General features: G+C 39.0%; 1 protein-coding gene across 6 annotated transcripts in view; it reads right to left on the bottom strand.

Moving 5' to 3' along the window:
• SPAG17 (sperm associated antigen 17) overlaps nt 1–27,633 on the bottom strand; it is a 132,543-nt gene that overhangs the window by 12,416 nt on the left and 92,494 nt on the right. For 5 of the 6 annotated variants that reach the window (XM_070396525.1, XM_070396526.1, XM_070396528.1 and 2 more), the window contains 17 exons: nt 25,764–25,942; nt 23,988–24,147; nt 21,163–21,380; nt 19,288–19,432; nt 17,502–17,659; nt 16,818–17,006; nt 14,636–14,781; nt 14,401–14,531; nt 12,629–12,756; nt 10,071–10,253; nt 9,027–9,140; nt 8,462–8,507; nt 6,152–6,251; nt 5,422–5,469; nt 3,016–3,115; nt 2,252–2,306; nt 763–903 (listed from right to left, as the gene is read on the bottom strand). In XM_070396525.1, coding sequence (XP_070252626.1) covers nt 763–903; nt 2,252–2,306; nt 3,016–3,115; nt 5,422–5,469; nt 6,152–6,251; nt 8,462–8,507; nt 9,027–9,140; nt 10,071–10,253; nt 12,629–12,756; nt 14,401–14,531; nt 14,636–14,781; nt 16,818–17,006; nt 17,502–17,659; nt 19,288–19,432; nt 21,163–21,380; nt 23,988–24,147; nt 25,764–25,942 — 2,241 coding nt within the window. Of the gene's footprint in view, nt 1–762; nt 904–2,251; nt 2,307–3,015; nt 3,116–5,421; nt 5,470–6,151; nt 6,252–8,461; nt 8,508–9,026; nt 9,141–10,070; nt 10,254–12,628; nt 12,757–14,400; nt 14,532–14,635; nt 14,782–16,817; nt 17,007–17,501; nt 17,660–19,287; nt 19,433–21,162; nt 21,381–23,987; nt 24,148–25,763; nt 25,943–27,633 lie in introns of those variants that run through there. The other variant, XM_070396530.1, reaches the window with a different exon arrangement.

Raw genomic sequence — 27,633 nt, 5'->3', positions numbered from 1 at the left:
TCCTTTAAAGCTCCTGCCATCAGGCTGCATTACCTATGACATCTCCAAGCAGCTATCATTGACTGACCTCTCCATCATTCCCTTGATTCACTGGAGCTCTTGACACCTAGGGTGGCCTTCCACTCCATGTTTCTTGGTGACATCACAATATCCTCTCTGATTCTCGATCATCTCATTTCTTCATAGTTTCCTCTTCTATCTCAGAAACTCTCATGTCATATTTTTGACCTTGCCAACACCAATAATTTTACCACTTTCAAACTCTCATTTCAAGCTTCCCTCTATATATCATCACCTCCTATTCTTCTAGCTTATTACTCTATCATATTTAACAAGCAATTATTTAACCTCATTGAGACCTGTAATCAATTGACTTCCTCATTTTAAACAATCACTTGTCTCATTCTTGTCTTGCTTTCCTGTTTCTTTGGAATGGATTATATATTCCACCATTATATCCACTCCTTTGCAATCGGGCTTTCTCATCCTCCCAAACCCAACATATTAACCAACCTGCCAATGTATCCACATCATGCTAAGAATCCTTTCACATTTCCACAGCTCCGGGGTCCATGATACTATAGAAATTTTTCTATAACCACAACCATACCTTCAACACCCAGTACCATCTCCCATAGACACTATAGAAATTTTTATATAACCACAACTGTACCTTCAACACCCAGTACCATCTCCCATACTCCGAAAGGACATAATGTCCAGTTTTGAGAGACAGTGAGATAAAGCAAATGATTACCATACCTGTGGGAGACTTGGAGAGATTTTCAGTTTCCTTCTGGTTAGCAAACTCCTTGATATTCACAGAACTCTCCGATTTTGGGGAAAAAGCCCTATCTGAGGGTCCCTGTTCTACAACTTCTTTTGGCTGGGGATCTAGAAAACCTAAAACAAATATTATAAGGTGATATTCCAGACAATGGTACAATCACTACTAATGTTTGTGTTCTTTACAATGAACAAGGTGCTCACCCCCCACACTTGAGAAAGACTACATTGAAAAAAAGCTACTAAGAGGCAATGATTCTTCCTATATGATGCAGTGCTTGCCATTAACAAATTGGGGCTCACACTCCCTGGGAGCTAGCTGGTTCTTTCTGGGCTTATGACTATGTAGTAGTAGCTATCTTGTTGGGTTATGAAATAGAGACCAAGTAATTTGGCCTATGTTATCTGGCAAGAATAACTGAGATGTGAATTTTTTAAAATTTTCTCATCTTAAATGCATTCATTACTGTGGACATGTAATTCTTTTATAAAAATCTTCACCCAAGGATATGTATTTATTGACTTTAGGGGGTGAGGGGAGAGAGAAACATCAATTGACCAGGGACCTAACCTGGAGTGGAACCTGAAACCTTTTGGAGTGCATGGTATGATACTCTAACTAAGTGAGTCACTTGGCTAGGGCTGAACATGTAATTGTTAATTAAAATATATCTCTCTAAAGAATCAGTGCAATATGAACACATTTTAAATAAATATATCAAGGACCAACTTGTGTGGGCCAACCCTGGTTGAATGAATGGTGGTGGCTGCCTGGAGGACTGTGCTGAAAAACAGGCCTTTCCCCGTCTCAAGAGGAAAGTAGGCTTGATTGATTAGTGATGTCTGTGTAGGTGGCAGGTAGAAGCATCAACCTTCACCCCTGATTTCTCCCCATCACACTTATAAGCCCCTGTTCCAGCCTTAATCTTTGCTTTGCAAACTCTGACCCATCATCACACTCAGGAAACACTACAGTAATGCCACAAAGCCTGCTGACAGAGTCCCCCAATCAAACTCATGTAGTTGCCCTACAATATCTTTTATGATTGTTTTTCTCAAACCACATCCAAAGTGCGTGCACTGCATGTTGTTTTCATGACTCCTTAGTCTCTTTTAATATAGAATAGTTACTCCATCTTTTTCTTTTAATAATACTGATTTGTCTGAAGAGTCCAGGACAATTGTCTTTAAAAAAATGCCTACATTTTGGGTTTGTTTAATTGTTTCCTGTTAATCAAATTCAGTTTAAGGATTTTTGGCAAGAATTCTCCTTCATAGAGAATTGAGTTACATCTTGCTTTCCTCATATAAGTCAGGCAGGACTAATATACAGGTCACAGCAGGTCATGTCATTAGCTATTACTAAGGCAAAGGGTGGTAGGAACTAGTTATGGCCTCAGAGCCACTATCGGGTATTCTTCATTTAGGCACAGTCACAGGAATAAGAGCTACACAAGCATATTACCTGGATGAAGACCACTTGTATTTTTCTCAGTTGTTTTGCTCACATCTTCACCTTTCTTTGTAAATGGAGACAAGTTTCCAGAAAGGGTGTACAGATAAGGAAAAACCAAAAGAATAATTTTAGACTTAATATGGCTGAAAGGCAGCTGCCACGAGCATGTTAAATTGTTGAGCAATGATCAAAGTCTCTTTTTTAAGGTCCTGGAAATGAAGTTTTGTAAGCTAAAAGTTTTTCAAGAGACTTATTAACTCAATTGTAGATTTTGTTAATTAGTTTCCTATAATTTCTTCTCAGGCAGCCTCCGGTTAATAATAGTGTCTGGAGTTTTTATAGCAACACAGGGAATTCTGAACTTATAATAACTTAGAGTTATCTCAGCAGCCAATGGGTAACAGAATTTCAATTGAATAAAAACCTTAATGAATAAAACTTGGATTTATCATAGGATGAGCATCAATAGGGAGAATTTGACACAAAAAATGGCTTAAAATAGATGGGATAAGGCAATTAATAGTGATAATTCAAGGCAGGGAGATGGAGAGGTAGTAACACATTGGTAGAGAACACGACTTAAGTGTAAGACTTGAAATTAGGTCTCTCTCTTATATGCTCTTGAAGACATGGATTTGAAGGGTATAGGTTAGTTAGCGGATTAGATGTAGGAAAGAAGTAACTTCAGGAAAGGAACATTATATAATAGCATATGCACTATGTCAACTTTTAAAAGGACTCTTATTCAATAATTGTTAATTACATTCAGTTACCTGAGACTGAAATGTCTTGCTAAATTCAGATTTGAAGTAAGGTGATACTACTTTGTTCCTAATTTTCATTAAATAGTTGTTTGTGTTTTCAATCTCTTTCCTGGTCAGTAGTTCCATAATTATGCAAAAGAGACATAAAATATTTCAAAATATTATTTGCTTGTGTTTTAGCTCTACATCCCAGTCATTTTTCCTACTTAGAAATCAGCCTTTCATTATAAGATAGCAAATAATGATACCAGCTGGTTGGTTTTACAGTTGACCTCAAAAGACTAAAAACCCCATGGTCTTAAAGCCAACTAGATTCTTCTAATCTGCATAATTTCAGAAGCAGAAGTAACAAAAGCCTAAGTAAAAGTTTATGAATAATGTGATCAGTGATTACAAAGTGAAATAAAAGCATCATCATCCTGCTAGATGTCTTTCCAATATCAGAACCCTACACTGGGGAGACATATACCAGCTAAAAACTATACTTTTCACATGTAAAGACAGGCAATGAGAAGTAAACTAAATTCCCTGAGTAAGACTCCAGGTAGCTTTTTAAAGAAGGCTAACTCAGCTGGGAGGCTTTCCCTTTGTCCTTGTCTCATTTATTTGTCTACTTTCTGAAATATGGATGAAATGGCTGGAGTTGTGGCAGTCATTCTGCAACCATGAAGCAACCTTAAGGATGGAAATCATGTGCTGTGAACGATAGAATAGATGAAAAGAAGGAATCTGATGATGTGGTGCTGTCTACTTCTTTCTTATAAAAGCATTGATTTGGGGGCTGTCTGTTAAATGTAGCTCAACCTAATCCTATCTGATATAGTTTTCCATTTTAAGTGCTTATTATATGCCAGACACTTTGCAAAGTACTTTATATTTAATCTTACAAGAATTCTCAGTTAATATTATTATTCCTATTGTATTGCCCAAAAAGCCAAGGCCTAGAGAAGTTATGTAACCCACCCTAAATCATTAGCTAGTAGGAAGTCAAGTCCAAATTAAAACCCAGGCTGCCTCCCCCAAGCCTACGATCTTGATAAGTGCACTTGCTAATTAGCAATTAGTCACCCAGTGTGTGAGCTGACCTTAGGTATTAGGTAGTCCAATCATCCTCGTTTTATAGATAAACAAACTGAATTCCTGGAGTAAATTTTACTGAACTAAAACAGTGCTCTCTTACACTGGATGGCTTCTCTGGAAATACTGGCTGAATCAAAATATCATCTAATTTAAACAATAATTTCTCATTAACATGTCTCGTCTCTACGGCCTCACGGATTCATTCATCAACCTACGGCAGTGTGCCTATTGCCTACCACTTTCTTAAAACTGTTCTCACAAAAGACATCAATAAACCTTCCAACTGATAAACCCTAATTTCCCCGTTCATTCTCCTTTCTGACACTTCCATATCATCTAACATTTTTGACCACCTCAAATTTCCTTGAAACTTTCTCCTTCCTTAATCCTCCTCCCCAATCCATTATGCATGCTGCCAACACTTGTTTTTCTATGACACATATCTATGTGTTTCACTTTCTTTTTCAAAAACTTACATTGGCTTTCTATTACCTACCTCTTGGTTAAAATTAAAATTTTAGTGTTCCAAAATTCTAAAAAACGTGAATGGATAACACATGTACACAATTCTAAAGGTATTGAAGAGTACATAATAAAAAGGAAGTCTCCATCCCACACTGTCCCCTAACCTAACCTCCCAACCTCCCTCCCCACAGGCAATCACTCTCACCAGGCACTTGAAAATCCTTCCAGGGATATTCTATGAGACAGTATACACCTTACACTTTGACCTTGTATGTAGGGTGGGCCAAGAGACTTAAAGTCTTATCTCACCACTTCTCCAACACATGCCATAAGGTAACCCAGACATTGTTATTAAGAAGCATATTCATCTGGAAGTCATTCTGGAGGGGAGCCATACCAATGTGTACAATAGTACCATATATACTACTATATGCTCAGTAAATATATCTACCTCTTTATGGCAAGAGAGTTGAAGTTGGAATCATTGGCTAGGATTGAAAGGAAACCAAAGCACATGATGCTTAGAGCACATCCTCAGATGAGTTATATGAATCCTTGAATGTTTATAACTACGCTCTGCATTAAGTTCTGGATTATTTATCAGTAATTAAAATTAGCAAAGCACAGAGAGCGTTCTTACTTATGAGAGGGAGAGGATCCACCCCTACTGGTCCAATGGGCATCCTCAAGAGATAAGGACATGGTCACACAAAAGCTAAATGACCATTGGCAGAAACGCAGAAGAGATTCAGATCACAGCAGGGAGCCTGGACGGTAGAACCTCCCAACCCTTCCTCCTCTAAGATTCTATGATTCCACAAAGCTGGACTTTTTCATATGTTTATGTATATATACTTCAGAATGGATTACCTCTTCTGAGCTATCTTCTCTTTCCAGTGCTTTACTGTTGCTGCGTGCCTATGTGAAAGGAAAGAGACTTATGACCAAAAAGGCAATACGATACTTTGCTGACTTTCCACACAGTTGGCTCTTTCTCTGTTACCTTAATTGGCCATATCTTAGGTTACTTAGTGTCCACTATCCGGCTGCCTCTGGGATAAGTCCATGTGATGCTTTGAAAGGTCTAAAAGCATATTTTTCCAAAAGAGTCCCCCTTCCCAGCAGCCGTATTTTTGAAGTCATAAAATAGGGCCCTCTGTCATTTTCCTTCTGGGGCCCCATATACCTTCCGTGGCATTTCTCGCAATCTGTCATGACATGCCTATGTGTTGACTTGCTTTGGGGCTGTTTCCGATGCTATCTTATAAGCTCCAAGATGGCACTGGTCGAGTTGTTATCTATCACTCTATCTCCAGCTCCCAGCATGAAGCTTTTCACATAATGGGCATGCCATACATGTCCATTTGGATCAGTGAATGAATAAAGAAATGCACATGCTTCTAAAGCAAGAGAGGCAATGCTCTCGGCTGGCAAACAATAAAAGAAAACCACCCCTGTATGGTAAGTTGTTGACAGTGTGGCGGATGAAAGGCGGAGATCTCGTGGATGTGGTCACCCATGGTTATGATACCCACATCTCTCCATCCCTCAATCACTGCATGCTTAATACTAAGTAGAGAACATTATTGGATCAGCTTACTTCAATTTCTTTTCAGAGAGCTCTGTATCAAATGGGTCTGGCAGACACTCCGGAACAGAAGTCAAAGACTGCTTGTACAAATCAATTAGGTGGGCTGCAACTTTAAAAATAGATTCATTTAACTTTACAACACAATCCCACACACAAGCAATACCTAATGTCTCGTTAGAGATACTGTCTAAGAGCCTTTCTTTAATCCATCAAGTGTTTACTAGGATTTCCATGATCAAGCTGTACTGTAACAGTGAATGTTTACGCAGTGCCCTACTAGAGGACAAAATGAGAAACGTAGTGCCCAGCCAGTGTGGCTCAGTGGTTGAGTGTCAACCTATGAACCAGGAGGTATGGTTTGATTCCCAGTAGGGGCACATGCCTGAGTTGTAGGTTCGAGCCCCAGTGAGGGGCCTGCAGGAGGCAACCAATCAGTAATTCTCTCTCATCATTGATGTTTCTATCTCCCTCTCTCTTCCTCTCTGAAATCAATAAAAATGTGTGGTTTTTTTTAAAAAAGGAAACATAGTGACATGTTATTAGGGGATCAGAATCTACCTGACTGAATTTCATTGTATCTGAAGCACTGAAAAAGTACCCGTTTTATTGAAATTGTTCTGTCTTTTTTTTTCCCAAAAAGAAAAAACACACAAAACTATGAAGATCTAAATCTAAGGGTATGAATGTAATACAATGTGGTTGTTCCTTTGATAAATTGGGAAGTGACTCTTAGAGTTCATTCCACAGATCATGGTCTTGGTGGGATGTTAATAGGAGATTAAAAAAAGAAACAAGGCTCATGGGTATATGAGCTTGGGAAACACCAGGTCATACAGAATCCATCACAACCCTATTGTCTCCCTGTCCTCTTCCTCTGGGAAGCCCCTGATATTAAGGTTACCAGATTTAGCAAATAACAATAGAAAAGGCCCAGTTACATTTGAATTGCAGATAAACAACCAATAATTTTTTAGTGTAAGTATCACACCAACTATCACTATGTTTCATTGTGAGGGACTTCTCTGCATCCTCCATTATTTAGTGTATATTGTGGCTCTCTAAGAACATAAAGCCACATGCAGCATTATCTAAACTTACATCATACAAGTCATTCTTGGTGGAGCCACCTCAGAGACTAGTGTCCTAGGAAATCCTGTGGGGAGCCTTGGCCCCGGATCGCTACTATTAATATGTCAGGGGCTGCTATAAGTATGCAAGACCCTGTTTGACTCCCGCATCTGTTTGTTTGTTAATTTTTGTGTTTCAAAAATATATTTAATTTGTCTTTCACTTTTGGGCAACCTACCCATTTACCTCTCTGGAGACTGTTCCCTCATGCCAGAGGTTATGAATTCAAATGCTGAAAGGTAGGTTTACCAGATAGAGTATAGGGCAACTAATTAAATATAAATTTCAGATAAACAAGTAATATTTTAAAAATATAAATGGGTCCCAATACTTGCACTAAAAAATTACTTTTTCTTTATCTGAAAGTCAAATATAACTGGGCCTTCTCTATTTTTATTTGCTAAATCTGGCAACCTTAATATAAAGGACTGCCCAGGGGGAAGAGTGATAACAGTGTGTAAGGACAGGGAGACACTGGGTTGTGATGGATTCTTCTGTTTACAATCTTGAGCCACATGCTACTATGTGGTCAAGTGACATTTCAAGAAAAGAAAAATTCAGATAAACAAAACAAACTGTTCAAGCTAACACGGTGGGGACACACAAAACACATCTGTGGGCTTAATGAAGCCATGGCTGCTGCAGATGGCCAAAAATCAAACCCAAATTACCAAGTTTCTATGTTGCTTGTCTGCCATGAACTATGAAACCATATAACCAATTTTTTTGGAGCCATACATATTCTAAAATAAAATGCTTTGAATGAGGCTATTTTCCAAGAGTAGATATAAAGTAAAATAGGGTGAGGTTTTGGTGACAATTGTGTAGTGGTTCCAAAGTTCTGTGTGGGTGTGGGGGCAGGGGGGAGAGTGCCCATTGGTTGATTGTTTTCTTCCTGTGTCTTAGCCATGTTCTAGATACAGGTTAAGGTTAACATAGAAGCCAAATGTTAACTTTTTTTATTCAGAAGATTAATGTTAAAGATGAATTAGAGGCAATCACAGTTTTCAAGAATCTCATAATTCAGGCAGAAAAAAATATGAATAAATAATAATGATACAACATGGCTAATACAACAACAGAAATACGACACAGAACTTTGCTATTAGACGCAAGAATGACTGAAAAGTGTATTTAAGGTTGTTCTTTTGGAATATGTAAATATTTTGGAAAAAAATTAAATGTACTTACTTTGAGTATCATGACTTTTTATAGTTTCTTCCATTTTAGGGAAAGACTGAAATAAAGAGAAAATTCCTTAGTTATTATATTGCACACAAAATTCACTTTGTTTACAAGCATTCTTATGTGATCAATTTGATCTTTTATGAAAATTACTATACAATGAATTATTTTTAATGCTTATACAAATCTTATTTGATTTTTTTAGTCAATTCTTTCACTTAACAAATTTCTAAAAATCATTTTAAGTTGTAGAAACTCCTTTTCTTCCTCCTTCCTATTTCCTTCACTAATTCATTCACTGTTTCAAAGAATATCAATTTCTCTTAAGAGAATAAAAACTTTTCTTTTAAGAGCCTTCAGAGTTATTTATGATTTAAGAAAGAGCCTAAAAAGACATTTGAAAAATTCAATATATAAGAAGTCAGATTTCCACAGAAATAAGAAATTATAAGGAGGGAGAAAATGCCTCACAGAAATGGCAGAAACAAGCTCTTACTTATAGGATTTTGTCTTGGAGCACCTAGTAGTGGAACAACAGTAAGGACAGTGGTGTGTGAACATTCTGTCTCACCATAACTAGTTTGAGGAGATCTGCAGCGTTGCCTCTCTCTTCCTCAGTTCTGGAATCTTTAACTGTCATGTCCTGTAGCTCATCTTCTTTCTTTAGGATATGGTTTATATAATCCTAAATCAGCAGAATAAAATGAATCAATAGAAATCAGAAATAAGGTAGAGAGAGACACCAAACTAGTCAACATCAACTTGGAATATCACAAAGAGATTAAGAATATACAAATTCACAATGACCAGCCACCGCAGTTACTGGTCAAGCAATCTAGAAAGACCCTTCTTTAATATGTTAGTAAGCAAAGATCTGAAAAGCACAAAAGCAAAGCTTTAAGGGCCATAGGACATTAGAACTGTATGAGGACTTCAGAGAGGCCCCACATCTAACTATATGCTCCACTGTCCCCACCAATAAAATGGACACAGGTAATTAGATAATCTTCAGAGTCCTTTCCAGGGACAACCTTTATGGTTCTATCTTTGAATATAAGTTGCTTAGGCATGCCTTTGCTTCCAAGAGGAACATACTTGACTTTCTCCATAAATATTTGATCTTTTTCCACAAATAATTGTCCCCTGTTCTACGTCAGGTACTGGAGACCCAAATCTCAGAACATATGATCCTTGTTCTGAGATTTAACATACTAGACAGTGAGATGTTACAGATATGCTTATACAATTAATTAAATATTTACAAATTCTTAGGCCATTTCCAAAAACCAACAATAGTTTTCTTTCAGAGACAAATTTCAGATTAATATGCAGTTCTACCTTTTTCCAGAGGTAACTAGGCTAGTTTTCCACACAATGAGAAGTGAGGACTCTATATAACAATCATATATAAAAGTTACTTATCTTCTCAGTGTCTTTGGAATCTCAATACTTCCTACACCTTATGGGACTCATTTAGCATTTTATACCTCTCAATGTCCTCCCCTCTGGAAGATTGACACTCATCTGTTACATTAATTCAGGTTCCTCGGCAAACCAAGAGGAATGATTGACCTGTTCCTCATTCTTTTGGGGCAGGTTACTTGGATTCCATTACCTTAAGGGAAATCTGTAGCTTCAGTTTCACCTCATTCTTTATGATCTCGTGCTGGATGAACTGGCGTATCTGTAGCACATTGGGGCTCTTGACTACAGGGGCGGGGGTGCTCACTAGCTGTTTGGCCTCAATGTTAAGGCCCTTCCAAATCTGAGTGCCAAACGGAGGTCCTGGAGTTTTTTTCTATTAACAAAACAAAGCAAAACAACCACACAAGAAATCAACATTAAAAAAAAACCTAAGTTCTTATTATTTAAATACTATGCTAGAAACCACAGTTAGGGAATACATAGGCAAAAAAGGTAAATAAATAAAATATCATTGTTCTCAAAAAGTTTCACAAGTATAAGAAAACTTGATAACAAAATTGGGCAAGTTTTCCTCTTTATATGGAAATGAGAATCTGCATATTTTAAAATCCTGTTGCATGATGTCTTGTGGATGGCACTTAGGGGAGTGCCAAGCAGTGCTGTGTCATGGCAATGTGGCTACAGCCTAGCTTAGGCCAAATGCATGAGACTATCCTTTGATACCCACAGGTAGCCAAAGACACTTGGAATAAAACAATTTTTAACTTTCTGGTTCCATGAATATGTTGACTTAATGAGAGAAACCATCTACAGACCTGAGTGGTCTTTGAGCTCACTCTAGAATAAGCATGAATCTTTGAGGATCTCTTGAGCAGAAATGTCTGCCTTAGAGTGGACTCTCATCTCTATGCTATCCTCTATTTTCAGGAGTGGTGTGGTTTGATGCCATATGCCCCGCAGTGTGTCTGATGTGCTCCCTTTTAAATTGCTATTCAGTGTCCACTGCCTGGTCAGTGATAACCACTCAGTGCCTTGCCTGGGTTGGGCAACTCCCACAGGGTGTGGTCATAGCTACAGGAATTGCAGAGGAAGAGAATGAATTGCTTTCATTCATTTCAGATGTCGCATATTATTTGTCATAATGCAGTGCTTCCAACTTGGATATATAGCCTGAGTGAGCCATTTGGTGTGTCCTTTCATTTTTTAGATAAGGAAGTAAAGGTCCAGTGTGACTTGTCCCAAATCCCACATTAATAATTGGTAGAGTCAGGACTAGAATTCAGATCATCTTCATTCACCATGTTGATTATAGTCACCAAATTAAAATATAGGGCTAGGAGATCATTGTCAGCAGTTCTCAAACTGTGGGTTGCAACCCCTGAAAATACATCCTGCATATCAGATATTTACATTACGATTCATAACAGTAGCAAAATTACAGTTATGAAGTAGCAACGAAAATAATTTTATGGTTGGGGATCACCACAACATGAGGAACTGTATTAACAGGTCGTGGCATTAGGAAGGTTGAGAACCACTGCGGCTTAATTGTTCATTATTTTATGCCCCTGCTATTACAAAATTATTCAGGAAAGCAAAAATCATCATAACTCAAAACATTATCCTCTTCACTTAACACTAGTATCTCTCTCTGATCATCTTATCAATGCCTTCACTGACTTAATAATTTAACACCTGACAATAAGCTGGACATATTACTTAAACTGCTTGCAAGATGAAATGGAAAGTCTCGTGAGATTCAGGACTTCAAGGTTCTCACTCCAGATATTTTCTTTCTTTCTTAAAAAAACTTCAGGTGGGGGCTTTTCTACTGTGACCTAATTACAATATTTATTTTTTAACATTATAGTTTAAATCCCTGTGTATAATCCTTCACATTTTTCTTGTGAATTTAATTTATGAATTAATAAGATAAAAAAAAAATTGTGCGTTAAAACTAACAAATAAGGAACCAGTGGAGAGAAGATTTCTGTATTGCATATCAGTAATTCCATGACAGCAGAACTGTAACATGGGTTACTCAGAGCAGATATTTTTATGTCATGAGAAGATGTTCAAGCCTGCAATGTAGGGTAAAAGAAATAAAACAGATTAGTTGGTCAGGTGTATCTAAATCTACAGTGTCAAAGTCTTCAAATATAAAATTCCAGCCCTAACCGGTTTGGCTCAGTGGCTAGAGCATCGTCCTGCGGACTGAAGGGTCTCAGGTTCGATCCCGGTCAAGGGCATGGACCTTGGTTGTGGGCACATCCCCAGTAGGGGGTGTGCAAGAGGCAGCTGATCGATGTTTCTCTCTCATTGATGTTTCTAACTCTCTATCCCTCTTCCTTCCTCTCTGTAAAAATCAATATAATATATTTAAAAAAATAAAATTCCATAAACCCATTCACAACTTACATAATAATAAAAAAAAATATGGCCCTAACCAGTTTGGCTCAGTGGATAGAACATCGGCCTGCAGACTGAAGGGTCCCAGGTTTGATTCTGGTCAAGGGCATGTACCTTGGTTGCAGGCATATCCCCAGTAGGGGGTGTGCAGGAGGCAGCTGAATTGATGTTTCTCTCTCATCGATGTTTTTAACTCTCTATCCCTCTCCCTTCCTCTCTGTAAAAAATCAATAAAATATTTTTTTTTAAAGAATGAATATATGTGAGAAGACCTGAGACTCTGGTTCATTTATGGATGGATATGCAAATTTAGTGACTTTTCAGCCAGAAAAGTTATACCTCTACTGGGGGAAATGTCTCCCATGTCCTCGACTGAAGATTCGGAGGAACAATTGTATCGAGCTCTTTCTTCATCAGCCATGGCGATGCTTCACAAAAAGGGCGAAGGACAGTGATACTGAGGGCACCTTGTTGAAAGAGAGTCATCAGAGGGTCACTTCTCTATCAAAAATATTCTGAAAATTTCAATGGGCATTCACTAAATTCAACAACCACTATTTGATAAGTGAGACACAGCAATGATGCTTAAGGGCCTTAAGATCTCAAAAGAAAGGTGGCTTTTAGTCACTGCGACACCTACAGACTGGATTTAGATCACCTGAAAGTACTCATTGTCCTTCAAAACCTGTCCATCCCACCACTAACCATTTCTGGAGTTCAGCACTTCTTCCCTCTCCACTGTCCCTCCTTAGATCATTTGCCTCCGAGAGATCCTATTTGGGATTGCAGCAAGGACTAGCTTTTCTGCCCATATCTACTCTGTGAGTGAATCTTCCCCAGCAGTCAGGGTGACTGATTACCTTAAGCCATAATTTTAGCTATTCATTGACTTACCATTGCTCACAGGATAAAACTGAGTCTTTTTAAATATTTTCTCAGCCCTGCCTCACCCTGCACCATTCTCCCTTCTGAGCTTCAGGTACTACAGCCTTTCCCCTATCTTCTCCAGTGTTTTATGCTTCCTGCTTTGTATTCTCTCTTCTAAGATAGCTTTCCCTCCCATCTTAATGAACTCCTACATATCCGCCAGCTGTTGGTTCCAGTGTCTTCAGGGAAGCCTTCCATGCTCTCTTAGCTCACCATTGTATCCCTAATACCCAGCCACTGTTTGGCACATGGTGGGTTATCAAGTAGGTGCTAGTTAAATGCAATTTGAATTCTTGTTCTCACACAGTTCCACACATGCACTGTACAGCCAGTGAGAGCACCCCACTCTCCACATTCACAAAGAGCATGTGCACTGATACCACGTTAAGTGCCCAGCCTGTTTTGTCTTCCAGACTGAAGGTATAGTATCAGTCACCGGTGACTGACATGGCGCTTAATGTGATACACTAAAAGATCTAACTGCACACAGATGCAGGTATATTTATAAACAAGCACAAAATATATCCTACCAACCAGAGAAAAAATTAAAACACACACACACATAAACTTAGACTAGAACATTAGTTTGGTACACAGATAAAATGCAAGTTTATATCTATGTTTAAATACACTATTACATACACGGATGATTCAAACTTAATGCAATATGTGTCTCTAATCTTTACTCACAGACTTTTTTTGAAATTGAAAGTAATATAAATGTCCAATGAATACATGACAAAACATATATTTCAAGTTGGCTTTCTAACTCACACATCAAATGTACTTCCTCTTTTTATTCTATTAAATTCATTAAGGTAACACTGTCAAAATGACAGAAAGTTAACTTACAGGGGATATCTTACTTTTCTTTTTTTTTCTGCCAAGATTAAACAAACACATAAATAGGAACCTAGGTACATACATAACATACTTAAACACAGATACAAATCTGCATATGGGTAGGAGAGTGACTCATCCTCCACAGTTTACATAGGTTGATGCTCAGATAAATCTTGGTCTGAGCACAAATAACTATATATATAGGTTGACACAGTCAGGTAAAAAGTAGAATTGAAAAGTGAGCAAAGGGAAAAAGTAGAGACGACCTGGGCGTGGACTAGATAGGAAAGGTGAGAGTTTGGGAAGGGACACAGTGAGCTCCAGCCTGGTAGGCTTCCTACCTGGCTGCTCCTGCACTGGCTCTTGAAGAACTACGGTAGTTGGTTCTCCGTATGCCAAGGACAGGAACTCTTCAATGTCACTGTCTCGAAGAAGTTCCACTCCTGATCCATCGGCATAGACAACAAAAAACCTATTTGAAGAAATAAAAATTGAATCACTTGACGTATTCAGTTAAAATGCCCCTTGAACTCCGAATTATAAATAAAAGTCCTGGTATTATTTTTATCATATTACCTGGGGACATGTTCGCCAAAGATTTGCAGATGATTCTTATGAAGGTGAGCAGATGATAAATTATCATAGCCTTCTGGACTTGCATCTAAATGATCTTCCAAATTGATTTCAGGTAGCCTAGTTGATACGCTACCATCAGCCATGACCTAAGGGACAAAGTATATTAGCAACTGAAAGAAAAAACGCCATAAAGCTTACATTTCTGCTGATCACACTTGAGAAAGTAGATGATTTTTTGTATTCTCAGAAAATCAGGCATTTTTATTTATTTATAAGGTATTGCTCACTAAGTACAGATTGCATAAAATTGAAAACCTAATAGCACATGTTCACTCACAAACCACACCCAGACTGTGAAAACAAATTAGAAAAACTAGAAATCCCCTGAAGAAGGTGACTAGGAAGGCAGAGGACTCCCAACCTTATCTTCTGAGGATCAGTTCAAGGAACTGGGATTTAAACATGGAGGAAAGGCTGGTCATGTGCTAGTTGTCTTGAAAGATTGAAAGAGTGACAGCATGGAAGAGGTTTATATTCTGCAACTCCAAGCACAGAATTAGGATGCATGGAGAGGGTACATAGGGAAACAGATTGAGTATCAATATGAGAGGAAACATGCTAGCCCTCACTACTGTCTAGATATGGCTTGGGTGTTTCCAGGAAGCAGTGCAGTCCAGGCTGAAAGACCACCATAGAGGATGGCCAAGAAGAGCATCAACGCCTAGAAGAATGCTTGGCCTGGATGACCCATGTGTTCAACCTAGAAGGGCTGGGCTTTCAATTTAAATTCATTGTAAACTTAAATTTGTTAGGAGCCTAAATTCATGCTGTGAAGAGCTTTATTTACTTAGTACAAAAACACAAAAAACAAGCTGGATCACAGCTTGTCTGAATAACAAAATGAAGTTGGGGACTCTGTGGTATGGTTCCAATCTAAAATAACTTCACCACCAACACACAAAATTCCACTCTTGGGTGAGGAGTGAAAAGAAAAAAAAAAGATAAATGCCTAAAGGAGGGGTTGACAAACCTTCTTCACCACCGCCCCCCCCCCGCCCCCCCCCCCCCCCCCGCCACCCCGCAAAGGCCAGATAGTAAATAGTTTAGAGTTGGTGGGCCATATGTAACTACTCAACTCTACCCTTCCATGACCAGCAGCCATTGACCAGTAAGCATCGCTGTGTTCTAGTAAAACTTTATATATAACGACTAGAGGCCTGGTGCAGGAATTCATGCATGGGTGGGGTCCCTCGGCCTGGCTGGGGATTAGGGCTGATCAGGGCCCTTTCACCTAATCCCACTTGGGGCTGATTGGGGCTAGCCTGCTGGGGGGAAGGACCATGGGAAGTTGGCTGTGGGAGCACACTGACCACCAGGGGACAGTTCCTGCATTGAGTATCTGCCCCTGGTGGTCAGTGTGTGTCATGTGACCAGTCAACCAGTCTTAACAGTCACTTAGGCTTTTATATAGATAGATAGATAGATAGATAGATAGATAGATAGATAGATATAGATAGATATAGATAGATACTGAAATTTGTATTTCCTGTCATTTTTATGTGTCAAGAAACATTATTCTCCTTTTGATGTTTTCCTAACCACTAAAAAATATAAAAACAATTTTTAGCTCATATAAACAAATGGCCAGGGTTTGCCAATGCCTGGCCTAGAGGTAAGAGGGTAATTGTGCTTTTGAGGGACAGAGAAACAGAAGGTAGAGTTCTGTCCGAGTAGCTAAACTCCCCTTCAGGCTTCCCCCCGTCCCTATCTTCATCCCCACAGAACCCTCATTAACTGAAATTCTCACCGTGGATTCTCTGCCTGCTGTCCATGCATTTGCTCTTACTTTACCCTGGACACAGACCACTCTTCCACCATTCCTTTGTGTTGGCATTATTTATAGATGTTTAGTTTTTTTCCACTGTTTCATCCACTATGTTCTAATTAATTACTTGGCTTTAGCATTTCTACCATTCCAATAGCTGGGCTTTCTATCCCCTATGCAAGTACACTTGATAATCAAAGATACTGACATTCGCTACCACTTGCCCAAAGTATTGGCAGTTAGTAGATAACTTACTCCAAAGCTGCTAAGGTAAAAAGCTACATGGAGGCTCTCTCATGTGAAATATCTGAAAAGCAAAGCCATAGCCTCTCTTTCCAAACTAATGATACATTTTACCTCAAAGGTGTTTCCCTCTGGGTCCAGGACCTGACAGATAACCTCTGAGGTGTGCTTCATGATGTACATGCTAGCTCTCAGCTGCTCACGGTTTTGGAAAGGATGGTATATATCACTGCTTGATTCATGGCAATATATAGCTGAACAATCCCTATCGATATAGAGACAGCCTGTGTTTGGAGGTAACACCTGGAAGGGTATCAGAAAGAGAGAAATTATTTTAAATTTCTTAATCAAATTAAGGAATTTGAAGAATCATTTTAGGACAAAAATTATTCACAGATCTCTGCTACAAACTGTATTTCCAGGAAGAAAATCTAAGAGAGAATTTAAGATTTGGGAAGGACTACCTGATAAGGAGGTACACTGAATAATTAGCATCTAATTTGTCCCAAGTCCTCATATTTCATCTACTTACTTCACTATTTCTTTCGAGTAATTGCTGTACCTTCTTATTTCAGATGTTTAATATAAAATAATAAAAACATTTTAACTGAAGCAAAAACACGTGGCCCTATTTAAACTGTTGAACCCTTCATGATCTTGGGCAGGAGTCATCTCCAAGAGGGTCCACATGGCAGGCACGCTCACTGCCCTGGTTCAGTGGGTTTTCTTAGTTGAATGGACATTTACCTTTGGCACTCTTTTTCCTCCTCCCAATGCCATTTCTCCCCCAAGACCTACCTGGTATGTTCCCTGTGGCTTTGCAATAACAGATGTCCCATCCCCAAAGGTGGCACAGCATCTACTGTCCTCGCAGTTGGTGATGATAGTGGCATAGTGTGAACTTTCTATCCGCATGCACTTCACCTGCCTAGTGACAGTCACCTGAGGACCTTCATCTGCGGGCAAATGCATGGCAAGCAGATCTGAGAGCATGCACACATCGGAAACACGCTGCTTGCTAATTTTGCTCCTGTCTCCCGGCTGCCTGGACTGGAAGTTGAGACTGAGTGCTGAGAGCTCACTCCACAAGGCAGGAGTGCCCAGGGTTCTCCCTGGCAATGTAGAGCAATCATCCCAGAGGATCTTTTCAGACTTAGTGTAGTGTGCTGTTTAATTCTCACTACTCTTTTTACTTTGAAAAGTTGAAAACATCTAGAAAAGCATAACTACTCAATCAACATTTGCACTTGTTAATATTCTGCTATATTTGCTTCAACATTTTTAATATGTACATAAGAATTTATTCTGTTTATTCCCTTCTCTTGCAATCCATTTGTATACTTTTATATAAAGACCCGATGCACGAAGATTCGTGCAAGAATGGGCCTTCCTTCCCCTGGCTGCCGGCACTGCCTTCGCTCCGGCCGGAGCCGCCTTTCTGCCTTCCCACACTGCCCAGAGGCCCACAGCGGCTGGGGTGGTGTGGAATGCCTGCATCCCGCCCTGCCCCTGGCCACTTGGCGCCTGTGTATGCAAATTAACCCACCATCTTTGTGGGGTTAATTTGCATACTCACTCCTGATTGGCTGTTGGGCATCGCAAAGGTACAGTCAATTTGCATATTTTCATTTTATTAGTGTAGATGCGTACCAAAACAATGTATAATATTTTGCATGCTTTAAATTTGCATGTTATATGTTACTCTGCATCATTCTGCAACTGCTTTTCTCAGCCTTGTTTTGAGACCTTTAGCCATCTTGATATACATATGAGTGTGTACATGTATATTGTGTGTGCACTTCTTTCCTTTCAACTGCTATATAGTATTCCTTTGTAAGTATATACCACATGTTATTTTTCTGTTCTGCTGTTGATGGACATTCATGCTTTCCAATATTTTAATATTATACTCAGTGTTGTAAATAGCACCCCTGCACCTATTTCCTTGTATAAATGCATAAGAGTGTTTTTCTATATCTACCCAGGTGTGGAGTTAGTGCATCCTATGATAGGTACCTTTACAATTTCCTAGATATTTTTAAATTGCCCTCCCAATTGACTCTTAATTATCACTCTGTCTAGTGGGGCATAAAGGCTCCGCTTTTCCCACTCACTTGCCAATTTCATTGCACTTAATTTGGCAATGAAGCATTAATGCATGAAATAAACTCTGGAATTAAAGAAAAGGAAGTCAGGTAATAATTTTTCTCTAAAAATCTTGTTCAGATTTAGGTTAGGAAGGCTGGTAGGTGTTTAGAGTCTCTGAACAGGTGCCAGTTGCTTAGCAGCTGCAGCTGGCCTGAGGCATGCTTGGAATTGAAGGGGGGCCTAGCTGAGTTCACCTATTTATTCAAATTTGATTCCTTAAAGATCTAAGAAATTAAGTCTGAGAGCTAATGTCCAGGACAGTTGAGTCATGATTTTTAACTTTTAGTTGCCACCATAGCAGACTATAGGTTTTTGGGAATGAAAATGGAAAAGCCACTATTGCTACCCATGAGCCAACTAGAGCTGCTATCTCTCTGCCTATCAAATTCTAGAGACTTATAAAATAATGTCACATACTTGAAAAAAAAAAGCATACTTATTTCTTGATCACTCAAAGGAATAAAATTATCTTCATAAACTTGGTAAAAGGTTGTGATTCTGGTCCCATCAGCATGGTCCACTATCCGCGTACCATCCTGCTTCTCCACGATGATTGCTTTGTCCTCCCGAGTGGTCATAACCTGGACACAAAGGCAGGGCATTTCATTTGGTCAGTAGCCAATCCCAAGTGCACTCATTTTCACACCCTGGGGAATACCATCAATGCCTGGTTATGTATTTATAAGTGGAAGCTTTATCTTATCTACTTGGTCTGACCTTTACAACAAACCTGGGAGGCAGAACATTTAGGTTGAGAAGAGGTTAAGATACTTGCTCAAGGTCACCCGGCAAGTGCCAGGGCTGCTGCTGGATTAAGGCCTTCTGACTTCAAAACTGTTGCTCCTTTCACGGTCACATATTTGTGAGTGAAAATTTAACATCAGGACTGGCCTGCCCCTGGTCTGTCTGGGGAAATGTCCCCAGGTCATGCTTCCTTGGAAATTAAAGATTGAAGGTCAGTGTGGCTTGCTGAGCCTGCCATGCATGTTATGTGGGTTGTCTCGTGTCATCAGAACAGAACATGAGGATTGGTGGGGCAGGGGCTGAGGCTTCTCTGAGCCAGGTTGGTCCGCACCCTCACCTACTCCTGTGGGTGGCTGCGCAGTGATGTGTGGGCCTGAGGGAAGCAGAAGGAGTGCCTGTAGCTGGTGGCTGGGCCTCCCAGCTGGATGAGGCTGCTGCATTGACCACACTGATATCCTTCCCTAAAGCTGAGGAAATGCAGTTGAGATGAATGCCAATTGTGTTCTGGTAGTTTGTCAGTTTTAAACCATAATCCCTTCTGTTCTAGTGGGTAACGTAAGTCATCTCAACAGCAAGCAGACATTTTGCTTTGACCAGCAGCACATGGTTGTAAACGGGTAGGAAGTCCACAAACCAGAGATAAGACACCTAGGAAATTCTTCGTCTTGTTTAGACTCAGAGGGTGTTGCAAAGCTCCACATAAGGTGTCAGAGGACTATCTGAGGGATAGAAAGAGCCCAGTGTTCAGTCACCAATGATTGTTCTAATCCTGGCTCTCTCACTTCCGGGATGCATACTCTTGACCATATTATGTAACTTGCTGAGACTCAATTTCCTCATCTGTGTAACAATATTCATTGGTGTAAGGACTAATGAGGTAATGTTTGCAAAACCCCTAACAAAAAGTCCTGCATATAGAAGGTGCTATTTATTACTCATGTGAGGAATTTCAATTTCACATCCTAAACAAAACCATTATTTTTCTATATCACTCATAAGGTACCTATTTTTATGCTACAAATGACATGTTTTGTACAGTTATTCTGTGGTGTCTTGAATTTTTTAATGTGAGAATTTCCTTAAATATATTAAGTTCTTTGAAATCAAGGATCATGAACAAATTCCTACCACTCACATCAGGTGCACACAAAGAATTAAGAATAAGGCATAGGCCCTTATTTCTATGAGGTAAGACATATACACAAATGCATTCAACATAAGGAAATAATGACATTATTAATCATATGTCTTAAGAGTGGTATAGAAAATTCATGACCTGTCTCCATTTCAAAAATTAGTATTTTATGATGTTCTATGCTGGTCAAATAAAAGGCAAAATGCTTTTAGATTTGGGGAGAAAGATCCATCTATTCATCCATTCATTCTTCCTTCCATCCATCCACCCATCCATCCACATACTCACCCACCCACCCACCAACCAACCTACCCACTATTAACTACTTAAAAAATTGTTGTTGAAAATTTACTCTTTTCAGGCACTGTTCTATGCATTGTTTCAAAATTCTCATGATTTAGGTAATTTTGCAATATAAACAGTTTGCCATACCGTTCCAGTGACAGGATCTGTGGCCTGAAAAGATAAAAATGGTGCTAAGTCTGCTATTTTTTTTGATCCTTTGGTGCCAATCCGATTCCCTTCAGGTGTAGTTGTAAACCAGGTGCCCACGTGAGTCTCCATTGGAGTCACTATGTGAACCGTTTCTGTGGGAGGTTCATGGATTTCACTCTTGTGTAACACTGCAGACTGATTTTTGTGACTTTTTCCTGCAGAAGTTTAAGTAAAATCAAACACAATAATATAACTATAATATCGATTATATGAATCATTCGTTGTTTAGTTCAGTATAAAACACATTGTGACACAGAAATTCTAAGTAGTATTTCTCAATTATATTATTTCTCAAATGATGAAAATATCAGGTCATGAATATCTTAATCTTGGTACTTGAACTTTGGCTGGATTCTCATCACCTTCCTCCAAATATACACGTGCATATATACAATTCACTCTCTATGACATCATACGTATTCTAGCCCATTTCTGCACTCTTTGAGTTTTGCTTATATCTTCTGGATCACATTTTCCAATTTCAAACTCGTGTGGGCAGTATCTAAGATGAATGGAACAGGATCCTGAACAAAATGCAGAGGAAAGGCTTCGAATGTGCCAGGGGTCAGGATAGGGGTGGTCCTTTCATGACAGGTGTTTAGGAAGCGCTGGTAAAATACAACCTCTAATCATGGGTGCATCTAAGAAAGCAACCCAATTTAAAAATGGGCAAGATATATCAATAGATACTTCACTGAAGACAATATATGGTTAGTAAATAAGCATATCATTAGGGATTAAAATTAAAACAACAATGAAATATCACTACACACCAATTAGAATGGGTAAAATCCAAAAAACTGACACCAACCAAATGCTGATAAGAAAGTGGGACAATAGGAACTCTCAAACATTGCTGGTGGGATGCAAAAATGATATAGCCACTTTGGAAGACAGTCTGGCAGTTTCTTACAAAGCTAAACATATATGGAATATGCTTCTAGGTATTTATTTAAATAACTGAAAATATCCTATATAATAAAAGGCTAATGTGCAAATTGTCCCCCTCGACAGGGAGTTTGACCAGGGGGAGGGGCTGGCTGGCCCTACCTCCAGCCCCCCCCCATTGGGGGCAGGGCTGGCCAGCCAAATGACTGTGGCCCTTCCCCCTGGAAGGCCCCACCCACAATCTAAACCCCCCCACACCGATCGGGGCCGGCTGGCCGGACCCCACCCATGCATGAATTCATGCACCGGGCCTCTATTGTTCATATAAAAACCTGCATGCAAATGTGTAAAAGCAGCTTCATCCCAATTGCCAAAACACTGGACACCACCAATCCAGGGTAGGGCAAAAGGAGGCATACAGCTGTGAGTACATGAAACACAGAGTTTATTCTTGTGGCATTACTTATTAGTTACTGAATTATTTTCCATATGAACAACTGTGAACTTACTTTTGTATCACCCTGGACATCCATCAAAACGTGAATAGATAAACAAATTTTTGCACATCTATATAACAGACTGTTATTCTGTTAATTAAAACAAATGAACTTTCACGCCATGAAAAGTCCAGAAGGAATCTTAAATGTATGTTACTAACTGAAATAAGCCAATCTGAAAAGGTTACATACTAGAGAATTCCAACTATATGGCCTTCTAGAAAATGTAAAACTACAGAGACATTGAAAAGATCAGTGGTTGTGAGGAATGGTTCAGGTTGGAGGAGAAGAGAAGGATGAGTAAGTGCAGGAGAGGGGATTTTCAGGGTGATGAAACTTACTGTGTGCCCTCTAATGGTGGATTCGTGGCCTTATTCTCTGTGAAACCTCATAGAACGGTACAACACAAAAAGTGAACTTTACTGTAAACTACGGACCTGAGTTCAGAATAATGTATCAATACTGGTTCATCAATTGTAACAAATGTACTATACTTTCAAGATCTTAAAAATAGGGAAAATTGTGAGGCAGGAAGAGAGGAAGTATATGGAACTCCTTGTACTGTGCTTTCTGCTCATTTTTCTCTGTAAAACTAAAATTTCCCTAAAAACACATGAGTTAAGAAAAAACAAAAGCGAATGCATTGCCCTAGATGGAAGGGCTGTGAAGAAACCTGGAGTACACCTGCTGGAGGCAGAAGCCCTTTGGAACCAGGATGGGCAGTTAGAGAAGAGGCTACACAGACCACCTGTACACCAAGTCCTGGAATCAACAAGAGAGGGAGCCCTTGCGCCGGGAAGTTTAGAAAGCTACAGGGAGCCTTCCAGTTCCCTTCTACCAGGGGCCTTCTGCTACTACCACAGGAAACTCTGCTTCACTAAATTTTGAGTTAACGAAAAAGGAATTCACTTTGCTTCCATACAAGATTACAGGGCACTGTGATGAGATGTGTGAAGTTGACAAAAAGACTAAATCTTGGTCTCAGATCATTAAAGGCCTATGAGAAACTGCGAAAAAATTGTAACACATGAAAGACAGTGTGAGTCAGAGGTTAGCTGCTCAGATGCAAATCCCAGCTCTACCACTTACTAGCTAAGAGACCTCAAGGAAGTTACTTCTCTGTGTCTCATGTCTCAATTTCCTCATCTGTAAATTGGGATCATTAAAATATATATTTCATAGGGTTGATATGAGAATTAGCTGATTTAACACAGAGTGGGGCATAGGGAGGTTTACAGTTGTGAGTATGCAAAACAAAGTTTATTTTTATATTATTATTTATTATTATATTATTTCCATACAAACAACTGTAACCTACTTTTGCTCTACCCTGTATTTTAAAAATCTATTAAATCCACTGGAGGCTTTGGTTATTACCTTTCTTTGTGATGACAATATCTGATGGTACTGTTTCTGACTTTTGCTGAGAAACCGAGTCCATCAAGTCTCCACTGTGAGGAGTTACTGACATTTCAACAGGAGGACAAACGGGCCCTGAGTCGGGACTACTGCTCACAGAGCCATCTGCAAAGAGAATCTGAAGGAAAAGCATAAACCCAGCATTCTCACAAGCAAGGAAGAGGCTGGTTAACAATGAACAGTGTGGGTGAAGCTGTAATAGATTAAAATGAATCCACAGAAATGCTATTTGCAGACTTCCAGACTCAACATTGGAACTCAGAGTCTACAGGTTAATCGCCAGCACAAACATATTACTTTGTTTTCCACTTACCTTCTATGCTATTTGTTTTCTTTTTTATTTCCTGTCTTTTATTAGATTGACTTTTTAAAATGTTTTTTTCTTTATTCACCCTTCCCCTATGTAATTGGGAAATTATCCAGTTTCAATTTTTCTGACTACATTTAAAACTTTATCACATATTTAAATGCTTAGTTTCTATCAGTATCTATCTAGTATATATTGTATCCAGAGGCACTACTGATACATACTCTATCCAGTATCAGTATTGATAGCCTCCCAAATAACAGAACAAGAACTGTCAGCGTTGCTAATAAGAAGTCCATCTTAATTCTTTTATATGTAACTGGTTTCCTCAGGAAGCTTTTGGGATTGTCTACCTATGCAGTCCTAAAATTGTACTATGATATATCTAAATAATCTTTAAACAATTAGTATCAATTCTGATTGGTACTTGGTAGTCCTGTTTAATCTAAAGTACTTTTTAAGCTCTAGGAAAATTTACTATATCGTTTTTCATTATTCTCCCCACCTTCATTTTCTTCTTCTAGAAATTTAATCATATAGATTCCTTTTCAATGTTTTTTAACTTATCTGTTCTTCATAATCCAGCCCCCCATCTTTCACAATTGTTATTTTTAATATCTAAGAATTCTATTTTTTCCATAGCAACTTTTAATTTATTGATGAAAGAGAGAGAGAGAGAGAGAGAGAGAGAGAGAGAGAGAGAGAGAGAAACATCGATCTTCTGTCCCGAAGGTGATGATTTTGGGGTTTTGGGGTACATGGCCATATTTTTCACTGAGAACCCCTTTCCTTTCTTGGGGCCACATGTGGTCAGAGAATGCTCTTCCTTGGGGAGGGATGGAACAGGGCACATGGCTTCCGGGTATTATGGTTTCTGGTTTCACCCTCCAGGTAGCAGTGAGTTGCCTGGGGCACTGCCCTGATTTCTGAGGCCAGAGCTCCATTTGTGAAACATCTGTGTTAAAACTCCCATTTAAAAAATTTCGGTCATTTTGTTTTTAATATGTTTTAAACTTTGCATTTGTCTCTCCATCATTTGAATTCCATCTGACTTGAATTTTTTAGCAATTCTCTAAGCCTTCTGATCCATTGATGACACATTGTGTTGTTCTCTAGTACAGTTATGAATCTGCTATTTAAAAGCATTTTTCTAGTATTTTAAGGTGCTTTGAGAGGGAGAGAAGGTAAACTCTGTGTTCAGTCTATAATCTTGGATCATATGTAGAATGATATGTTTATTTGTATCCTGTATGGCACAGATAGTGTGATTTCTTCTCACTGTACTACTTTTTATTTGTCATTTTCAAGTGTCATTCTATTTTCAAATGAGTTGTTCCTCTTCTATGTCACAGTACTGTTCCTTACCCATAGCTTGTTTGTATTTTACTTTGCAGCAGGAAAGAGTACTTTATCTCACATCCTCTTACCTGTGTGGATCCATCCAGCATATACTTGACCACGGTGCCTTGCCTGGTGATAACCCTCGATGCCTCCTGCTCCACTGGGGGCAGCACCGTTTTATAGAAGTCATAGTGCTTTATCCTCTGGGGGTAGCTCTGTCGGACCATGATGTCCCAAGTGGGTTCCTCATCCTTAACATATTTATCTTAAAGAAAAAAGAAGCCTACTGTGAACTGGGCAATGCTGTGTGGCTGGGATTTTATCTTCTTGCTTAGTTTTTTTAAATTATTATTATTCTTTTGTCGATATGTAAGTAATAGGGCAGTTTCCATATATGACAGAGGCCCAGAGTACTGGTTCTTTGCTGCCTTTGTCAAATGTAGTAAGGTCATCTACACGCACTTAATAGGTACCTTCTCCATGTATAAGCCATTCTCTCTAATGAAGTCCAGGACATCTCAGGGCAAAATTAGGAAAGAAGCAAAAGAATGCTGCCTTAGATGTCACCTTTTCTGTCACCTGAGTGTAAACTCTGGATGCCCACAAGGCTCCTCTCGAGTCCCCTGGTTGCCTGGAGCTCCAGGGGAAGTCACTCATGTGACCTTCTCTGCCTATGTCCAAGGCTGACCCTGACGAAGGTATTGCTACTTTGTTTATGTTGTAGTTATGTTCAAGCTTAAATTAGGATATTTACAATATATGGAAGGCTTTTAAAAGATTATGTGTTCCAGGCAGAGTCATTATTAACCTCATTGTCTGCCTAGACATAAGGATGAAAATATTAGACTATATAATAAAACTAATAGAAAAGACAGGTGAAACAAGTATTAAGTTGGGGTTTGATAACAGGAACACGTAAATAAGCAAATAAGCAAAATGTCCTTGAACTTGAAAACATTTCTCTTAGTACACTCATAGCATCTTTAACTTCGAAAGACCTTAGTGGCCATTAGTCTTGGTAGCACACACTGTGGGTCCCCTCACGGAGAACCCAGACCACTAAGAATCCTTGGAAATAGAAACAAGAGCGCATGGCCTATTTCTAATAATATATAAAGCCTAATGAAAAGTGATATTGAGACAAAAGAGGTCAACTACATCTAGTTTCTTTTCATTTGTCTGGCAAGTAAATATGACATTAAATTATTTTTAATAGGATACTCTTACCCTTTGATAGCTACACCTTTCAAATATGGCATACATTAGGGAATTATAATAAAGATGATATTTGGTTGTGAAAAAAATGAGGATCCACTGATATAATAGTTACCAGATGAAAAAACATGGTTCAAAGGCAGTAATTGAAAGGGCCATGGAGTTGGTTAGAACTCAAGTCCTAGTTCAGTGCTTGCTTTGCTGCACTTCCCTACTTCTACAGCAATAGTGGGTCTCCATGTAAATAATATTCTAATTCAATAGCCCATCAGGTTAATTAAAAAAGCCCCACTTGTACTTAATCATCTTAATAGATTAGGAGCCATATGCAAAGTCAATAGAAATAATAGACTATAAAATTATATACTGACCTGGGAATAAGACAGGTTTTCTTCATCATTTAACCTGCACTTATCTCACTGTACTTTCTTTTGACCAGACCAGCAAAATACTATATCTGAGGCCCATTGTAGAAGCAGGAAGACAGAGCCACACAGTAGTTGTTAAGAGCACTTGCTTTGCCATGACTAAACCAAAATGGCATTTTATTTCTTTCACTTAGGACTTGAATGACTTGGGCAATGACCTCTTGAAGCCTCAATTTCTTTATTTTGTAAAATGGAATTATTAGGACTTAGCTTATAGTTGCATTTTGTCATATATGGTAAGTACTTAGATAATGCCTGGTCCATAGTATAGCCCTAGCTGGTTTGGCTCAGTGGGTAAGAGCATCAGCCTACA

The sequence above is a fragment of the Myotis yumanensis genome, unplaced genomic scaffold, assembly GCF_028538775.1.
Source record: "Myotis yumanensis isolate MYYU_CA2020_CCGP unplaced genomic scaffold, mMyoYum1.0.hap1 SCAF_17, whole genome shotgun sequence".
NCBI lineage: Eukaryota > Metazoa > Chordata > Mammalia > Chiroptera > Vespertilionidae > Myotis > Myotis yumanensis.
This window is presented reverse-complemented; position numbering and strand designations above follow the sequence as displayed.